The sequence below is a fragment of the Silurus aristotelis genome (assembly GCF_946808225.1).
Source record: "Silurus aristotelis genome assembly, chromosome: 6".
Taxonomy (NCBI): domain Eukaryota; kingdom Metazoa; phylum Chordata; class Actinopteri; order Siluriformes; family Siluridae; genus Silurus; species Silurus aristotelis.
In genome coordinates, this window is record NC_139579.1 from 562,365 (window position 1) to 577,690 (window position 15,326).

Below are 15,326 nucleotides of genomic sequence, written 5' to 3' on the forward strand. Positions count from 1 at the left end.
ACCTTTACAGGCCATGATGTTGAGGATGGCAGGTACTCTCTCTCTCTCTCTCTCTCTCTCTCTCTCTCTCTCTCTCTCTCTCTCACACAAAGTTTAATATAGTCTAGGTCTATAACATGTATCTCTTTATAGTAAGTGTGTGTGTGTGTGTGTGTGTGTGTGTGTGTGTGTGTGTGTGTGTGTGTGTGTGTGTGTGTGTGTGTGTGTGTGTGTGTGTGTGTGTGTGTGTAGGTCAGTCTGTTCCAGAGGAAGAGGAGGAGGTTGAAGAGGAGGAGTACACGGACTCCGATCAGTCTGACAGCGAAGCCTTGGAACCCCCTGGCGACAACCAATCAGTTCTGTCAATAAACAGACTCCCCCCACCATCAACCCCAATGGGAGCGCCGCCACCACAACAGCAGCCACCACCCCACCTGCAGCCTCCACCAATCTCAGGCCCTCCTCCTTTAGGACCTCCTCCTGCTCCTCCAATGAGGCCTCCAGGTCCACCCTCAGGTCCACCTCCTGGACCTCCACCAGGTAAGTCAGGAATATTTTTTATTTACTGTCAGTGAATGAGAATTCAAGCTGACTAGATGTGTGTGTTGTGTTGTGTGTACAGGTGCCCCACCATTCCTCAGACCCCCGAATCTACCTGGTGCCCTGAGGGGGCCAATGCCTCGTATGTTGCCCCCTGGTCCCCCTCCTGGACGACCTCCAGGCCCACCCCCTGGCCCACCACCAGGTCTTCCTCCAGGTCCCCCTCCAAGGGGACCGCCTCCCAGGCTGCCTCCACCTGCACCACCAGGTGAGTGTTGCCAGTACTGTGTACGTTTTGCATCTTAATGGAATCATTCTTGTATTGTTGGATACAGGTATAACTCTTAGTTGTGGGTTTTTCTGCAGGAATGCCTCCTCCTCCTCCACGTGCTGGGCCTCCACGTATGGCTCCACCCCTCTCCATGTTCCCACCCCCTTTGAACCCCAATGTCCTGAGTGCCCCTCCCAGCATCGTTTCTCGTCAGAAACCCCCAGCTTCCTCTGCCGCATCTGCCCCTGGCAACGAACCCTCAATCTTAGCTCCGCCTTCCCTCTCCCTCTCCATCCGCCCGTCTTCTCTACAGATGCCCCCTCCTCCGGGTACTGTTCCTACCCCTGTCAACCCCCCGACCCATACCATAGAGAAGCGTGCAAACATCACGAGCGTCCCCGGTGCTGCGGGCCAATCAGGCGCTGCCACTATCTCTGCAAAACCGCAGATCATCAACCCCAAAGCGGAAGTGACACGGTTCGTACCCACGGCCTTGCGTGTGCGGCGAGACCGAGTTACCCCACAGGGGGCCGTGACTGCAGAGAAAGCAGGAAGGATGGAAAACGAGAGAATGGGGCACAGCCTGAAACCCATGCTCTCAGTAAACCCTGCCCAGCCTAGCTCCAACTCTGCCCCTAGCAACATGAAGACAAAAGACCAGGTGTATGAGGCTTTCATGAGAGAGATGGAGGGATTACTGTAAAACAGTGGGGGGCGGGGCTAGGATAGGTGGAAGATAATTGGTCAGAAATGTGAGGATAAAGTTTGCATCGTATATATCTATGCTAGCGTCCATAAATTACACCATGTTCCTGGAATCAGCAGTGCGACTGGGTCCTATCGTGAGTTAACCCCATCATTTTTATATTGAGCTATGTTTAGATGTTTAGTGTCTGATTTGAAGATGGGATTATGTAATGATGTGTTTCTAAACTCAAAAATAAACACCAAAACCTTCTCAGACTGTTTCCCTGTGTATCTGTGCTGTTTCTACTATATGTTTTGATAATTTGTAAATTGTTAACCTTTAGATTTATTCACACCAATTTCACCAGTTATGTTTTTAATCCTCATAAATAAAAAAGGACTGATTTCACTAAATGCAGTTGAAAAGTAAAATATTTGAGTTTGAAATGTGACGTTACAGTAAAAATCTCCACAAATAAACACTTCAGTAAAGAACAGATACGAGAAAAATAACTACTTAAGCACAGTAACAAATTACAGTTACTTCATTACTGTCCAACACTGTGGATAACAAACTTTTTATCAAGTATTATATGTCTTTTATTTCTATTATAATATAATTCACTGATGGTAGGACTAGAACACACTTCAGACCCAGAAATAACTGCTAACTATATGCTAATTAAATTAATGCTTTGATATTGAAGAAAACCAAAGATTTCACTTACAGTCAGAAGAATTATAATTATAAAATCGATTTAAAATAAAGATCTTTTATTGGTTTAGTTTATTATTTAAACATTTTCATTTTTTACCACACATTTGCCGGGAACTACATTTCCCCTAAGCCATTGCGGTCGTACGTTCCACTTCCGCTCTTGCGCAGTTCGTCTTCACAACACGTTTGTGCTAAAACATGGCCGATTCACCAGAAGCAGGAGATCCGGAGATTTCTGAGGAATCACACGAGGAAGAAGCTGAAGTTACACTCGAAGAGGAGAAGGTAGAGCCGACAACGAGCTTCAAAGAGCTGGTAACGAGGATTATTATCACACACACACACACACACACACACACACACACACACACACACACACACACACACACACACACACAGAGGATATACGAGTTCGAGATACTCGACTTTTCTAAACAACTTCGCCGTGTGTGTGTGTGTGTGTGTGTGTGTGTGTGTGTGTGTTGTAGGGGGTAACAGAAGTGCTGTGTGAAGCATGTGATCTGTTGGGATGGAAAACACCTACCAAGATTCAGATCGAGGCGATTCCTGTTGCTCTGGAAGGTGAGGTGTGTGTGTGTGTGTGTGTGTGTGATTTCTGAAAACCTGTCTGTCTGTCTGTCTGTCTGTGTCTCTCTCTGTATCTCTCACCCTGAGTGAGTGTGTGTGTGTGTGTGTGTTAGGGAGAGATGTGATTGGTCTGGCTGAGACGGGTTCAGGGAAGACTGGAGCATTCGCTGTGCCCATCCTGCAGTCTCTCCTCTTGTCTCCTCAGCGTCTCCACACACTCGTCCTGACGCCCACCAGAGAACTTGCCTTCCAGATCTCCGAGCAGTTCGAGGCTCTGGGTTCGAGCATCGGGGTAAAGACGGGTCAGTTACACCCAGTGTTTTATTTTATTTATTACATCGTCACGTTCTCCCCATCTGATGCTGTGGAACGCGTATCCTCACCTGGAGACTCCTTCCATACACAGCACACAATCACATCTCACCTCACAGAGAACTTCATCGTTCAGACACACACACACCTTGTATTTGAACTTGCACCACTGTCGCAGCTGTTTTCTACAGAATTCAACACTTTTGGTTTGTGTGTGTGTGTGTGTGTGTGTGTGTGTGTGTGTGTGTGTGTGTGTTTCTTACAGCCGTTATTGTTGGTGGAATTGACATGATGTCACAGTCACTGGTGCTGGCTAAGAAACCTCATGTAGTAATTGGTGAGTGTGTGTGTGTGTGTGTGTGTGTGTGTGTGTGTGTGTATGGCAGTCACTTACTCCAGTACCACCTTAAGTGCATCAGGTAATTTAGACGGTGTGTGTGTGTGTGTATCAGCTACTCCTGGTAGATTAATTGACCACCTGGAGAACACAAAAGGGTTTAACCTCCGAGCTGTAAAGTTCCTGGTGATGGATGAAGCGGATCGGATCCTCAACATGGACTTTGAGTCTGAGGTAAATTCTCACAACGCACAATAAATACTTGACTCCATTTTGCCACAATCAAGAAGGACTTAAATCTTATCTGAGCAGTGAAGGGTTAAGGGTCTTGCTCGAGGACCCAGAAGTGGTACTGGGATTTGAACTCATAACCTTTCAAACAACGTCTTAAGCACTGAGCTCAGGGTTTCCTCGGGGTCTTAAAAAGTCTTGATTAAAGTTGTAGTGCTTGGTTAAGGTCAGTTGCTAACAACATGTTTGTGTGTGTTTTTTTGTTGTGATATTGGTCTTACATTTAACTCTTAATGACCTAAAACAGCTCCTAAATCTGACATGACAAATCCTTGAGCTTCATACTTGCTGTCTGTGTTTCTTTTCTCTCTGGGGCTCAGGTGGATAAAATTCTGAAGGTGATTCCACGTGAGAGACACACATTCCTATTTTCTGCCACCATGACAAAAAAGGTACACACACTGCATACACTTACACAGTCTGAATTGAATTGTGTGAATGGTAATGAATTGTGTGTGTGTGTTTTATGTTTAGGTCCAGAAATTACAGAGAGCTGCTTTAAAGGATCCGGTGAAATGCGCCGTTTCTACCAAATACGCCACAGTGGACAAGCTGCAGCAATATTACATCTTCATCCCCGCTAAATACAAGGTACCACCTAATGAAATCACTAAGCTAAAGATAGAATGATGGTGGATGAGGTTCTGGTCGGATATGTCCTGTTAGGAACACCAGCGATCTGATACTGTGACCGATAATGAGACGCTTATTCCATATCAGATTGGATATTCACTCAGGTGCTGTGTTTCAGGACTGCTACCTGGTCTCCATCCTGAATGAATTGGCGGGGAACTCCTTCATGGTTTTCTGCAGCACGTGCAACAACACACAACGGGTGACGCTGTTACTGAGGAACCTGGGAATCACAGCCATCCCTCTCCACGGACAAATGAGCCAGGTACACTTACACATCTGGACATGCATGCTCCGTTGTTTTGCTAATAGGGACATGGGACTCCTGCCTTCAGAAAGGAAATCCAAAATAATAAATATCTGTTGAAACCACCCTTAGCCTCAATTCAGCAGAATTACCATGTTGTTTCTCGGTACGTTTGCACACGGTTCATGAAGGAACTCAGCAGGTCTATGTGAAGGCAGAAACTATCAAGAGGAGTTCTTTTCAACACTGAAGATAGTTCCTTAATGACGTTGTTTGTATGTTGTGGTCGATGTCCTGCTGAAGAATAAATTTAGGGCCAATGAAATGCCTCCCTGATGTTACTGCATGATGCTGTATTTCTCAGCATTTGAGGACACGTTAATCCCAACCACATCTCCAACTCCAATTACAGAAATGCAGCTCCAACCTGCAGGAAACCTCCATCCAACCACCTGTAGGCTTCAGATACTCATTATTGCTTCTCCAGCCCTTTGACGAACATCCTGCGTCCTGCTACGGCAAATATTTCAGTCCAGAGAACCTGCTGCCTTTTTTCTGCCCCAGTAGTTTACTTTGTACACAGGAGCATCACCATGCTGGAGCAGGTTTGGGTCTCCAAGTTCATGTGAAGGAAAATTTCATGCTCCTGCATTTAAAGACATCTGATACAACTGTGTGCCTTCAGCTTTACGAGAACCGTTTGGGCGCCAATACTTTTGTCCATATAGTGTATAATATATATTGAACAGGACTGTACGTATATGTGAGACTGAAGTAAACACTTGAGAATAAAAACGCATGCACACTGGTGCTCAGGTGATCAATGATGGTTTGGAATCACTGGTTGATGTTTGTGTGTTTTGTGTAGAATAAACGTTTGGGTGCCCTGAATAAGTTTAAGTCTAAGTCTCGCTCGGTGCTGTTGGCGACGGACGTGGCCTCTCGTGGGCTGGACATTCCACATGTAGACTGCGTCATCAACTTCGACATCCCAACACACTCGAAGGTAACGCAATAAAGATCAGTGCACACACACACACACACACACACACACACCCGAACACTGAAGGGAACAATATTACATCAGTACATGAGGGTTGTTAAGCTGATGTGTGTGTGTGTGTGTGTTTTTCAGGACTACATTCACCGTGTGGGCAGAACAGCCAGAGCAGGACGATCGGGAAAATCCATCACATTCGTCACACAGTAATGCGATGCGTCATGCTCTCGACACTCTCATAAATATTTTTACACTCCGTGCACAGTGAACAGTTCAGCCACTGTAGACGAATGAGTTACATTAGTGAAATAAATTCAGAACAGAACAGGTTCCTCTTCTCCTATAACCTGCAGCGTTCTCATTGTTCTGTCTTCAGGTACGATGTGGAACTTTTCCAGCGAATTGAAACTCTGATTGGGAAGAAACTTCCGGCTTTCCCCACACAAGAAGAGGAAGTGATGATGCTGGTGGAGCGAGTGAGCGAGGCGCAGAGATTCGCTCGACTTGTACGTCAAGAATTTAAAAAAGAAAAATTCCGATCTCATCCTGGGCCTGAATGCGATGAGTTTTTACCACAAATCACTGAATTCTACAGCTGCTTCCCTCTAATAGTATCCTCGCTTCATTTGTGTTTTCTTTCTTGCTGTACAGGAGATGAAGGAACAGGGAGAGAAGAGGAAAAGGAAAGGAAGAGAGGAAGAAGGAGATGACTCAGAGCACTCGAGCGGTGTGCGGCAAAAAGTGAAGGGAGGAAAGTTTGCAGGAGGGAGGGGCGCTGGCTCTGGGAGGGGCGCTGGCTCCAGGAGAGGGCGCTAGATATATTCTTCCTCAAGTGAAACCTTTCTGTATATAATACGTTAGTGATGCACCACTGTCTCTGTTTCTCATGAAATAAACATTGCTTCTTCAAAACATCTGTTCTGTCAATTCATTTAACTTTTTGAGCTGTTAACAGCAGTATTATGGAATACACCTTAAGTTGTCCAGTGCAAAAAAATAGTTTTTTGAGAAAGTGCTCACTGTAATTAAGGAAAGCAAGGAATCAAACATCTCTGCTGTGGTAGTGCAATGAAAAGTGAATAGTGAAAACAAATGACTTGAAGGATGATGTTACTATGTGTTGGTTTGAAAACTGGTTATTGCATCAGAGGTAGGTTTTATGTGGCCATTGTGCAGTGTTATTGAATGATTCAACTAATAAATGCTTCACTTAAAGTAACGTATTTGGATGCTGAATCCTACAGATTGAAAGTTAAGATAAATAAATAACAGTGGTAGAGGAGGTCGCAGCTCAGTGGTTAACGCTTTGGATTTTGGCTCTAAAGGTTGTGACTTCAAACCTCAACCATATCTTACTACCACTCGTTGCTGTGTCTTGTAAATATCTCTTCTGCTGGAAGATCTGCTCCTTTCTAAATCCTTGAACAAGCAGGTAGTTTGAAAATTTAAATTGCATCTTGAACATACTTCCTCAATTATTTACATCGTGTTGTGGAACCTGTACCCACGACCCACACGTTTTCACTTTTCGCCTTCCATTCTTGGATCTAGGAGTGGCTGTCAAACCTGAATAGTGATGTTCTCTGACTCCTGAGTGATAGGAAAAGACTCCGAGTTTGCAACAGAAAGCTGATCTGGTGTCCTCCGTAGCTTCTCCTTGCATTGGTACTAGATGGCAACGTTACATTTGACAGTCTCTTGCTGTGTGTTTACAAGTTTTTTTTTTTTTAGCAGAGTGACTGGCAACAATTGTTCCTGAATCCTTAGAATCAGATACCCAGACTTGATCACCATGCTGCAATATGCCAGAGTTTTCTGGCTCTGTGACTTCTATTGAAACACTGCACACTGCTTCCCAAAAGCTCTTTCCTAAATGTTTAAAAGTTTAAACATTTATGTTCTCTATGTTCTATTGTGAATAAAATATTGGCTCATATGATTTGAAAGTCTTTTAGTTTTTATTTTATTTTTTATTTGGGGAATTCGGGTTGTACGAAATATGTGTGTGTGTCATAAACATAATAAAATGTAGCCTTAATTGAATATATGTAATTTTAAGAGAATGATGTACTACATCTCATATCTACTTTGAGTTTGAGTCAGGAGGAGCATGTTGCCTCTTCTATGCCTAGCTCTTCTCCTCTACCCAGCCTGGTTTCTGGACCTTCTATAGCCCACGTGCCTGTCCCTGCTTCTGTGTCTGAGCGAGATCACTTTTGTCTGCTTGTGAAAATGAGAAAAGATCAGCTTCTGCTCTCTTTCATGCTGACAGTCTTTGGACAGACTATCTGGTATGAGCCACCAGTTCCTTTCCTCATCTACCACTAGGCTCCAACACCAGCCTGTGTCACATGCATCACATGCATTGATGCCAAACTTTCACTTATGGAAATCGCATGCAAAACAGTTTGTAATAATGAAGTAATATAATATGGGTGGTGCTGAAGACATGGATGTGTGAAGTGAGTACGAGTGTGTGTTGAGTCTGGGTTGTACAGATCAGTCCCACAGTTGAGTGTGTGTGTGTGTGTTTGCGTGAGTTTTAGTTTAGTTTAGCCAAATGCTGTTGGCTATGCAGATGCAGAGTGTGGTGTAAATGGTGGTCATTTCAGCCATAATATTTACTAAAAAAAATTTCAATAGATGGCGTAATTACACGTTTGTCCAGCAGGGGACTGTGTCGTCTGCTCATTCCCTACTACAGACCAATAGATTGAAGAAGAAGAAGAAGAAGAAGCTGCTGTTTTTGTTTTCAGGTTGAGCAGCTGAGCCTTCCGATTGACTTATTATTTATGTGTTAAAATGATTTCACAGTGTTGAGATTGAAGTTTTTAACCTCCATTCTGCTTTTAAATCCCATGGTAAGTTAAACTGTTGCTTCTAAATGAGCTGCCTGGCTAACAGTAGTGGTGAAATATTTCAAATAGATTTCTGCTTCATTAGTCTGTGCTGAGTTATAAACTGTTTCTTTAAACTTTAACTATAAAGGAGTAGATGTCTTTTTCAGTCTTCACTAGCAGCTGTTAGGGAGGTTTCTGCCCCATGGTGTGCTCAGGGAACATTATCAGTCACATCATTTGGCTGACCACAAATTACTCGTTGCCAATTTTCTAACCGTGTGTCCACACAAAGAAGTGAAACTAAAACACACTGACCACAGTACATTTAGAATACACCGATCAGCCATAACATTTAAACCACTGAGAGGTAAAGATGTTGATCTCCTTACAGTGCCACCTGTTCAAAGGTGGGATTCATTATGCAGCAGGTGAATACTGAGCTCTCGAAGTTGATGTGCAGGAAACAGGAAAAATGGCCAAACATGAGAATCGGTGTGACTTTGAGAAGGGCCACATTGTGATGTCTGGAAGTCCAGGTCAGAACAGCTGTAAGACATTTGTGTTTGGACCATGACAGAGATGTTGAGAAGCTGGACAAAAAAAATCCAGTCCATGGAAGCTTACAGCACTTAAATGATCTGCTGCACATGTCTTGATGTCAGATGCCACACAGACCTTCAGAGGTCTTCAGGAGTTTTGTATGCAAAAGGAGGAAGTATACAGTATTAGGTGGGTGTTTATTTTATTATTATTATTTTTATGCCTGATCGGTGTATAAGATAAAACCACAGTATTTAGATGACTTTACATATCGGTGGCTCAAGGTAAAATATGGAGGCCCAGTGAGAAGGAACTATGGTTATATGGATCTTTTTGCTTTATAACATCATTAGTGTATGGAATTAAGAAAATCACAGTTAACACATTTATTCCTGAAACTTAGCCGTTATTCTCTCAATATTCACATCAGTGAGCGGGCTCAAAGAAGCGAGATGTTTTAGTATCTTTTAAAGTAAACCATATGCTTTGCACAAGTGGATAATTTATTAAATCTTTTGGATGAGTCTATTTGCAACAGCACTACTTTAGGCTACTTCAAATGAAATCAGCAAAAGCCAGACATTCTTCTGTGCCTCCTTCTGTTAAAATCACGTGTTCATTTCATTTACAGTGAGCATTCATATTTAGTTAAAGATTGTTGGTAAAATGTGGATTATTGTTGTTTGGTCACTAGCTGAGCAAGTCTGTACAGATAGAGAAGCCTATGACAGCTCAAGGATCTTCAGGCTCTGTGAGTCTCTTCAGCCCTGAGGATCAACTGAATGCAGGATTCCAAAAGAAGCCTATAAAAGAAGACCCTGAAGATGAAGAAAACCATTGTAAGGAATGAGTTCTACAGTTCCTTCTACATATATTTAAACATCTATACCTACATTTAAATGTAATCAAACTGCTGGTGGTGAGATATTCAAGACCAATCTATCATCTAAGACCCATCTCCCCTGTGGAGCATATCTAAAGAGGCTTCACTTTTGACATTTTCTAATTCAGTTCCTTTTAAATGACTTGAATAGCATTTCCTTTTCATTCTTATGTTTTCATTGTTTTATTATTTATATAAATTGAAATGATGAAACTTTAGTTCAAAGGACATCAAGCTGGGTGGGGCATGTCACCCCATTGGACCAGAAGAATGAAGGAATTTACCAGAAGCTTATTAAAGAAGAACCTGAAGATGGAGATTACTCCTGTAAGGCAACAGATCAAACTAGATTCCAGTCACTGACCACCATTAAAAAATCTGTTACTTGTTTACTGTTAATTGATTTATTATTAAATGTAATTAATTTATTTGAATAGCCAAAACCAATTTTAGTTAGTAGTTAATCTTCTCATATCTGTTTAACCAATGAAACTTTAGGTAGTGAGACATCAAGTTGTGTTGTGGACCGACAGACTGAGGAATTCCACGAAAAGCCTTTAAAAGAAGAGCCCGCTGAAGATGAATATCTGTGTAAGACAACAGCAGGGGTCTAAAATTCTACCTCTAACTTGACTTTAAAGCATTCTTCTGTCATCCAAAATCTCAAGTTACAGATCAGAACAAAACTCATGATATTCTCTCTCCTCTGCACATCAATTTTCAAATTTGTCCATATGTTTGTGTGGACAGGAGGACAGAACACAGATGAAGACCTATCTTTTCAAATGATCTGAGCCCAACTATGGGCAATTCAATATACACAACTCTTACATCCTGTACATGAAATATAGAACATCTATAAGATTGGATCAGTTCTTGATGATAAGATCTTAAATCTGCACAGTATCTTTACTTACTTTGTTCCTTTGTTCTAGACTGTGAGTACTGTAACTCCTTCTTCATCAACAAGTGTGAGATACATGGTCCAGCTCTCTTCTTGCCTGATACCCCTGTTCCTCAGGGGGTTTCGGACAGAGCCAGACAAACCCTTCCCCCTGGTCTAGAGGTTCGGGAATCTGTTATTCCTTATGCAGGCCTGGGCGTGTTTAATAAAGGGGATACAATTCCAGTTGGAGCCTATTTTGGGCCTTACCAGGGAGATCTGGTGGACAAAGAAGAAGCCTTGGGGAGTAGCTACTCTTGGGTGGTAAGTTGTAGAAATGTAATATATGATACGAATAACAGAACACTGCATTTCTTAGCTTATACATTTCATATTTATTTGTTAAGGTTTCTCAATGTTATTAACAGTGTTAGGACAATCATTTTTTACTTATTTGTTTACCGCCGTCTTAATGTACATTATAATATTACATAAGGTTGGTTGCAATGGTTTTGGAACTGGGAGGCACACTGGAGCTTTTACTTGCTGGTCGCAAAGTATTAAATATCTCAGTTATACACCACATGCTGCCAATTTAACTGATTTTGGACTTGCAGCTACATTTTTTTGTTTTACTAGTAATGTATATAGAACTAGTTTACTAGTCCAACCTAAAAAAAAAAAAAAAAAAGCTTTCATGCACCATTTTCTGAATCAACTTGACCTTTTTATTCTAAACATTAGTTGCTTTCTTTTGATTTCAAGCCATTCCTAACATTAGTTTTTTCTCTCTCTTCAGATTTACAAGAATAGGCATTTTGAGAAATACATAGATGGTAAGAAAGTGACTCATGCGAATTGGATGAGGTGAGGAATATATGAACCTGAGGGATCTTAGGTGTTTGGTATAAAGCGGTTAGTTTAGCGGACTTTTTTTGTGGGTAACATTTTTTTCCCTTTGTATTCCTGTGTTGTCCCTTTTCTTTGTTTCCTCAGGTATGTAAATTGTGCTGATAACAAAGGAGAGAGTAATCTGTTGGTGGTCCAGTACCAAGGGGAGATTTTCTACCGTTGCTCTCACCCCATCAAAACGAGACAGGAGCTTTTAGTGTGGTATGACGAGAAGTACGCTTGGGATCTTGGCATCACTTTCAACAGCATCTGGGAAAAAAAGTGCTCCGTAAGCGGTAATAAAAAAACAAAACATTTCTAACACTCGTGTATAAACAACTTGAAGTGTTATACTGTAAATCATTAAACTGGATGATGAAAGATTTTTGCTAAAAGTAAATGAATGAATATATCATAATATATATTATATATTAAACAGCATACATCTTATACACTGAAACAAGAGGAAATCTTACAAAGCTTTTGTTGTGTAGGGATTCATTCACCTGGGTCAAAAGTTTTTAAACCAAACTTGGCTTTAATTATAGATGCAAGTGTTCTGGTACATTCAACAGATTTTCATTCAGATTGTGGTCTTTGGTTTGAGGCCACCACTGTAACACAATGTCATTTTTATGCTATTGTGGCATGATTTTTGTCCCTTCCAAGCAGGGACAGGTTGAACTGAACAATTAAGCAATTTCCTACTACTAGTTGCTGAGGAGAAACATCCCACAATTTTTTTTTGCTTTGCTTTATTGGTAGGCTGATAAATATAATGGATATTTGGTTCCACTCAGGTCAGGATGTGTTCCCTTTTGAGTCTGTTTCCTCTTAAAGTTTCTTCCTCGTGCCATCTCAGGGAGTTTTTCCTTGCCCGAGTTGACACTAGCTTATAATTATAAGGAACAAACTTATACATTCTTTATATTCTAACTTCTACATTCTTCAATACTTTCTCTGCTTTGAGAAAATGTCTATTGTTAAAAGTGCTATACAAATAAAAATGAATTTCATTGATTTAATAATTATTTGCCTAGTTTTGTTTAATGTTGCCCTTTTTTGTGTGTGTGTGTGTTTCAGAAACCAGTGGTTGCTTATTGGGAGGTTTCTCTTGTTCCTTGTGTTCACTTTTCTATACAACTCAAATCGACCTTAACAAACATATCGAAAAGTACCATGGTGAGGACAATACAAGCATGTTGAGATCTGAAGAACTTAAAGATGAAACACAGATAAACACCAGAAACCCTGCATACACTGCTTTTGAATCTGCTAAGCCCTCTTGTGTACAGAAAGAGGTGTACTGCTGCTCGCAGTGTGGGAAGCGGTTTGCTGGTCGGCGGAACCTGAAACAACACCAGCGCATTCACACAGGGGAAAGACCATTTCTCTGCTCACAGTGTGGAAAGCATTTCGCTCGACAGAGTCATCTTCAAGCACATCAGACCATACATACAGGAGAGAAACTGTATCCCTGCTCACAGTGTGGAAAACGTTTTAATCGAGAGAGTACTCTCCAGCAGCACAGACGCATTCACACAGGAGAAAAGCCGTATCAGTGTTCAGAGTGTGGGAAATCGTTTACTTATCAGAATGGGCTCCAAAGGCATCACCGCATTCACACTGGAGAAAAGCCTTTCACCTGCTCAGAGTGTGGTAAGAGGTTTGCTTACCATAGTGCGCTCCAGCTGCATCAGCATGTTCACACCGGAGAGAAGCCATACATCTGCTCAGTGTGTGGGAAGAGTTTTAGACAATCAAATTCTCTTCAAATTCATCAACTCATTCATACAGGAGAGAAGCCTTATCCCTGCTTACAGTGCGGGAAGGTTTTTCATCAACAGAACAATCTACAGATACACCAGCGAATCCACACAGGGGAGAAGCCATTTCACTGTGGACAGTGTGGGAAGAGTTTTAATCAAGAAAGTACCCTTCAGCGGCACCAGCGCGCTCATACAGGTGAGAGGCCGTACCACTGCTCACAGTGTAGGAAGAGTTTTGCTCGACTGTGTCATCTCAAACGGCACGAACAAATTCACACCGGAGAGAGGCCGTATCAGTGCTTACAGTGTGGGAAGGATTTTAATAGGGAGAGTTCCCTCCAACGCCACAAACTTACTCACACTGGACAGAAGCTGTACAGCTGCTCACAGTGTGGCAAGAATTTTACTCGACAGAGTAACCTGAAAATACACCAGCAAATTCACAATGGAGAGAAACAGTAGGTGAGGAAAGAGTTTCACTCACTACAACACTCTACCGATACACCAGTGAGTTTGCAGTGAACCGGATTTGCTCTGGGTTCTGATTATTCAAACAAAAGGGAATTTGTATCCTCCTTACAGTATGGGATGAGGTTTGGTTGATAAAAGAATCCACTGTATAGTAAACATAACATTTGTTTTTATAAAGTGGTAGCTTTCAATGAGATTAGATTAAACTTTCTTTTCGGCTTCTCCCGTTAGGGGTCGCCACAGCGGATCCTCCGCATGTTTGATTTGGCACATGTTTTACGCTGGATGCCCTTCCTACTGCAACCCTCCCCAATTTATCCGGGCTTGGGACCGGCACTAAGAGTGGCTGGGGATGGTTCCCTGACCGGGAATCGAACCCGGGTCGCAGCGGTGGGAGCGCTGCATCTTAACCACTAGACCACCAGGGGACCTTTCAATGAGATTAGATTAAGTTTGTTAAATTAGAACCTAATTAAAAAAAAATTTTGTTTTTTTTATCTATATAATATCCTTCCAACAAAGCTATTTATACTGACTGTTTTCTTCATCCATGACCTAGTATTTAGTAACTAGTATCTGGATGTATTTGTTAATAGAGGCTACAAAGGACTTCTGTGTAAAGATGTTTACCAAATGCCATGGATCTAAATGCTTGGTGAAACAAGGACCCACAATAATTTAAAATGCATTATTTGCATTAAATGTGTTGATTTTATATATATTTTTTAATTCTACATTTTTGTCTGTGTATTATTAAATATCTAACAATTTATTATATGGAATTATTTAAAAATAGTTTATTTATTTTAATAAAATATAGTACTTTCATCACTGAGGTGTAAAATTATCTGGATGTATACTGATAAACTTTCAATCTTGAAAACTTTCATCTGCATTGTTTACTGGAACACAATTTGTGGTTCTTCTTTAAACTTTTAGCACAAACTTAGACGCATTCAATTTTATAGGAAGTCTTTGGATGGTGTAGAATTCAAATTTCCCCTCGCTTGAAGTCAGGACCCAAATCTATTCCAGCATGACAGTGTAGCACATAGCGTGCTACATAAAAATTTGAATGTAAATGGTGTCAAATAAAATTGACAGTATTTCAAATATCATGGAAAAAGAATCTCCTGAGTTCTAGAAAATCTCTTAGTGCTGCTGATCAGCATATTTCTCCACGCTCATAGACAATAACAAGCAGAATCCTAGATTTTTATTTCTGGTTTGACTGTTGTTGGCCTCTGATCAGGGTTTTGTCTCTTTACTTGTTTTGCTCGACCTCAGTGCAGCTTTTCACACCATTGATCATAATCTCCTGCTTGCTAGACTGGAGAACGTTGTTGGAATAAAGAGAACAGCTCTCTCCTGGCTCAGGTCTTATTTGACTGAGTTTGTTGATGTAAATGGTGAGTTCTCCACACTCTCTGTGGGAAGTTTGGTGTT

General features: G+C 41.6%; 3 protein-coding genes across 8 annotated transcripts in view; all 3 read left to right on the forward strand.

The window, feature by feature from the left end:
• Positions 1 to 1,751, forward strand: part of wbp11 (WW domain binding protein 11) — a 9,997-nt gene extending 8,246 nt beyond the window's left edge. The window contains exons 9-12 of the mRNA XM_083543503.1: positions 1 to 32; positions 232 to 519; positions 602 to 787; positions 886 to 1,751. The exon at positions 1 to 32 is cut by the window's left edge and continues 82 nt beyond it. Of these exons, the coding sequence (XP_083399629.1) occupies positions 1 to 32; positions 232 to 519; positions 602 to 787; positions 886 to 1,493 (1,114 nt within the window). The 3' untranslated portion in view covers positions 1,494 to 1,751. The remainder of the gene's footprint in view (positions 33 to 231; positions 520 to 601; positions 788 to 885) is intronic.
• Positions 1,752 to 2,341: 590 nt separating this feature from the next.
• On the forward strand, positions 2,342 to 6,515 carry ddx47 (DEAD (Asp-Glu-Ala-Asp) box polypeptide 47). Its single transcript, XM_083543504.1, has 12 exons — positions 2,342 to 2,510; positions 2,684 to 2,777; positions 2,897 to 3,085; positions 3,361 to 3,432; positions 3,548 to 3,666; positions 4,044 to 4,115; positions 4,198 to 4,314; positions 4,475 to 4,621; positions 5,472 to 5,609; positions 5,739 to 5,809; positions 5,980 to 6,109; positions 6,255 to 6,515. Exons 1-12 carry the CDS (start codon positions 2,394 to 2,396, stop codon positions 6,417 to 6,419), a joined length of 1,431 nt encoding a protein of 476 aa, XP_083399630.1. The 5' UTR covers positions 2,342 to 2,393; the 3' UTR covers positions 6,420 to 6,515.
• Positions 6,516 to 8,302: 1,787 nt separating this feature from the next.
• On the forward strand, positions 8,303 to 14,599 carry LOC310727247 (uncharacterized protein). 6 transcript variants are annotated; one of them, XR_014533979.1, is made up of 10 exons: positions 8,303 to 8,464; positions 8,835 to 9,172; positions 9,678 to 9,822; positions 10,086 to 10,193; positions 10,365 to 10,457; positions 10,802 to 11,073; positions 11,549 to 11,616; positions 11,746 to 11,936; positions 12,724 to 14,026; positions 14,306 to 14,599. XR_014533979.1 is itself a non-coding variant. In XM_083543501.1 (9 exons), exons 3-9 carry the CDS (start codon positions 9,708 to 9,710, stop codon positions 13,869 to 13,871), a joined length of 1,995 nt encoding a protein of 664 aa, XP_083399627.1. In that variant the 5' UTR covers positions 8,303 to 8,464; positions 8,835 to 9,172; positions 9,678 to 9,707; the 3' UTR covers positions 13,872 to 14,070. The 6 variants fall into 6 exon arrangements, 3 of the variants coding, with proteins under 3 accessions (XP_083399627.1, XP_083399628.1, XP_083399626.1); XR_014533980.1 differs by lacking the exon at positions 8,835 to 9,172 and having other exon boundaries at positions 12,724 to 14,060; XR_014533981.1 differs by lacking the exon at positions 8,835 to 9,172.
• The last annotated feature ends 727 nt before the right edge of the window (positions 14,600 to 15,326 follow it).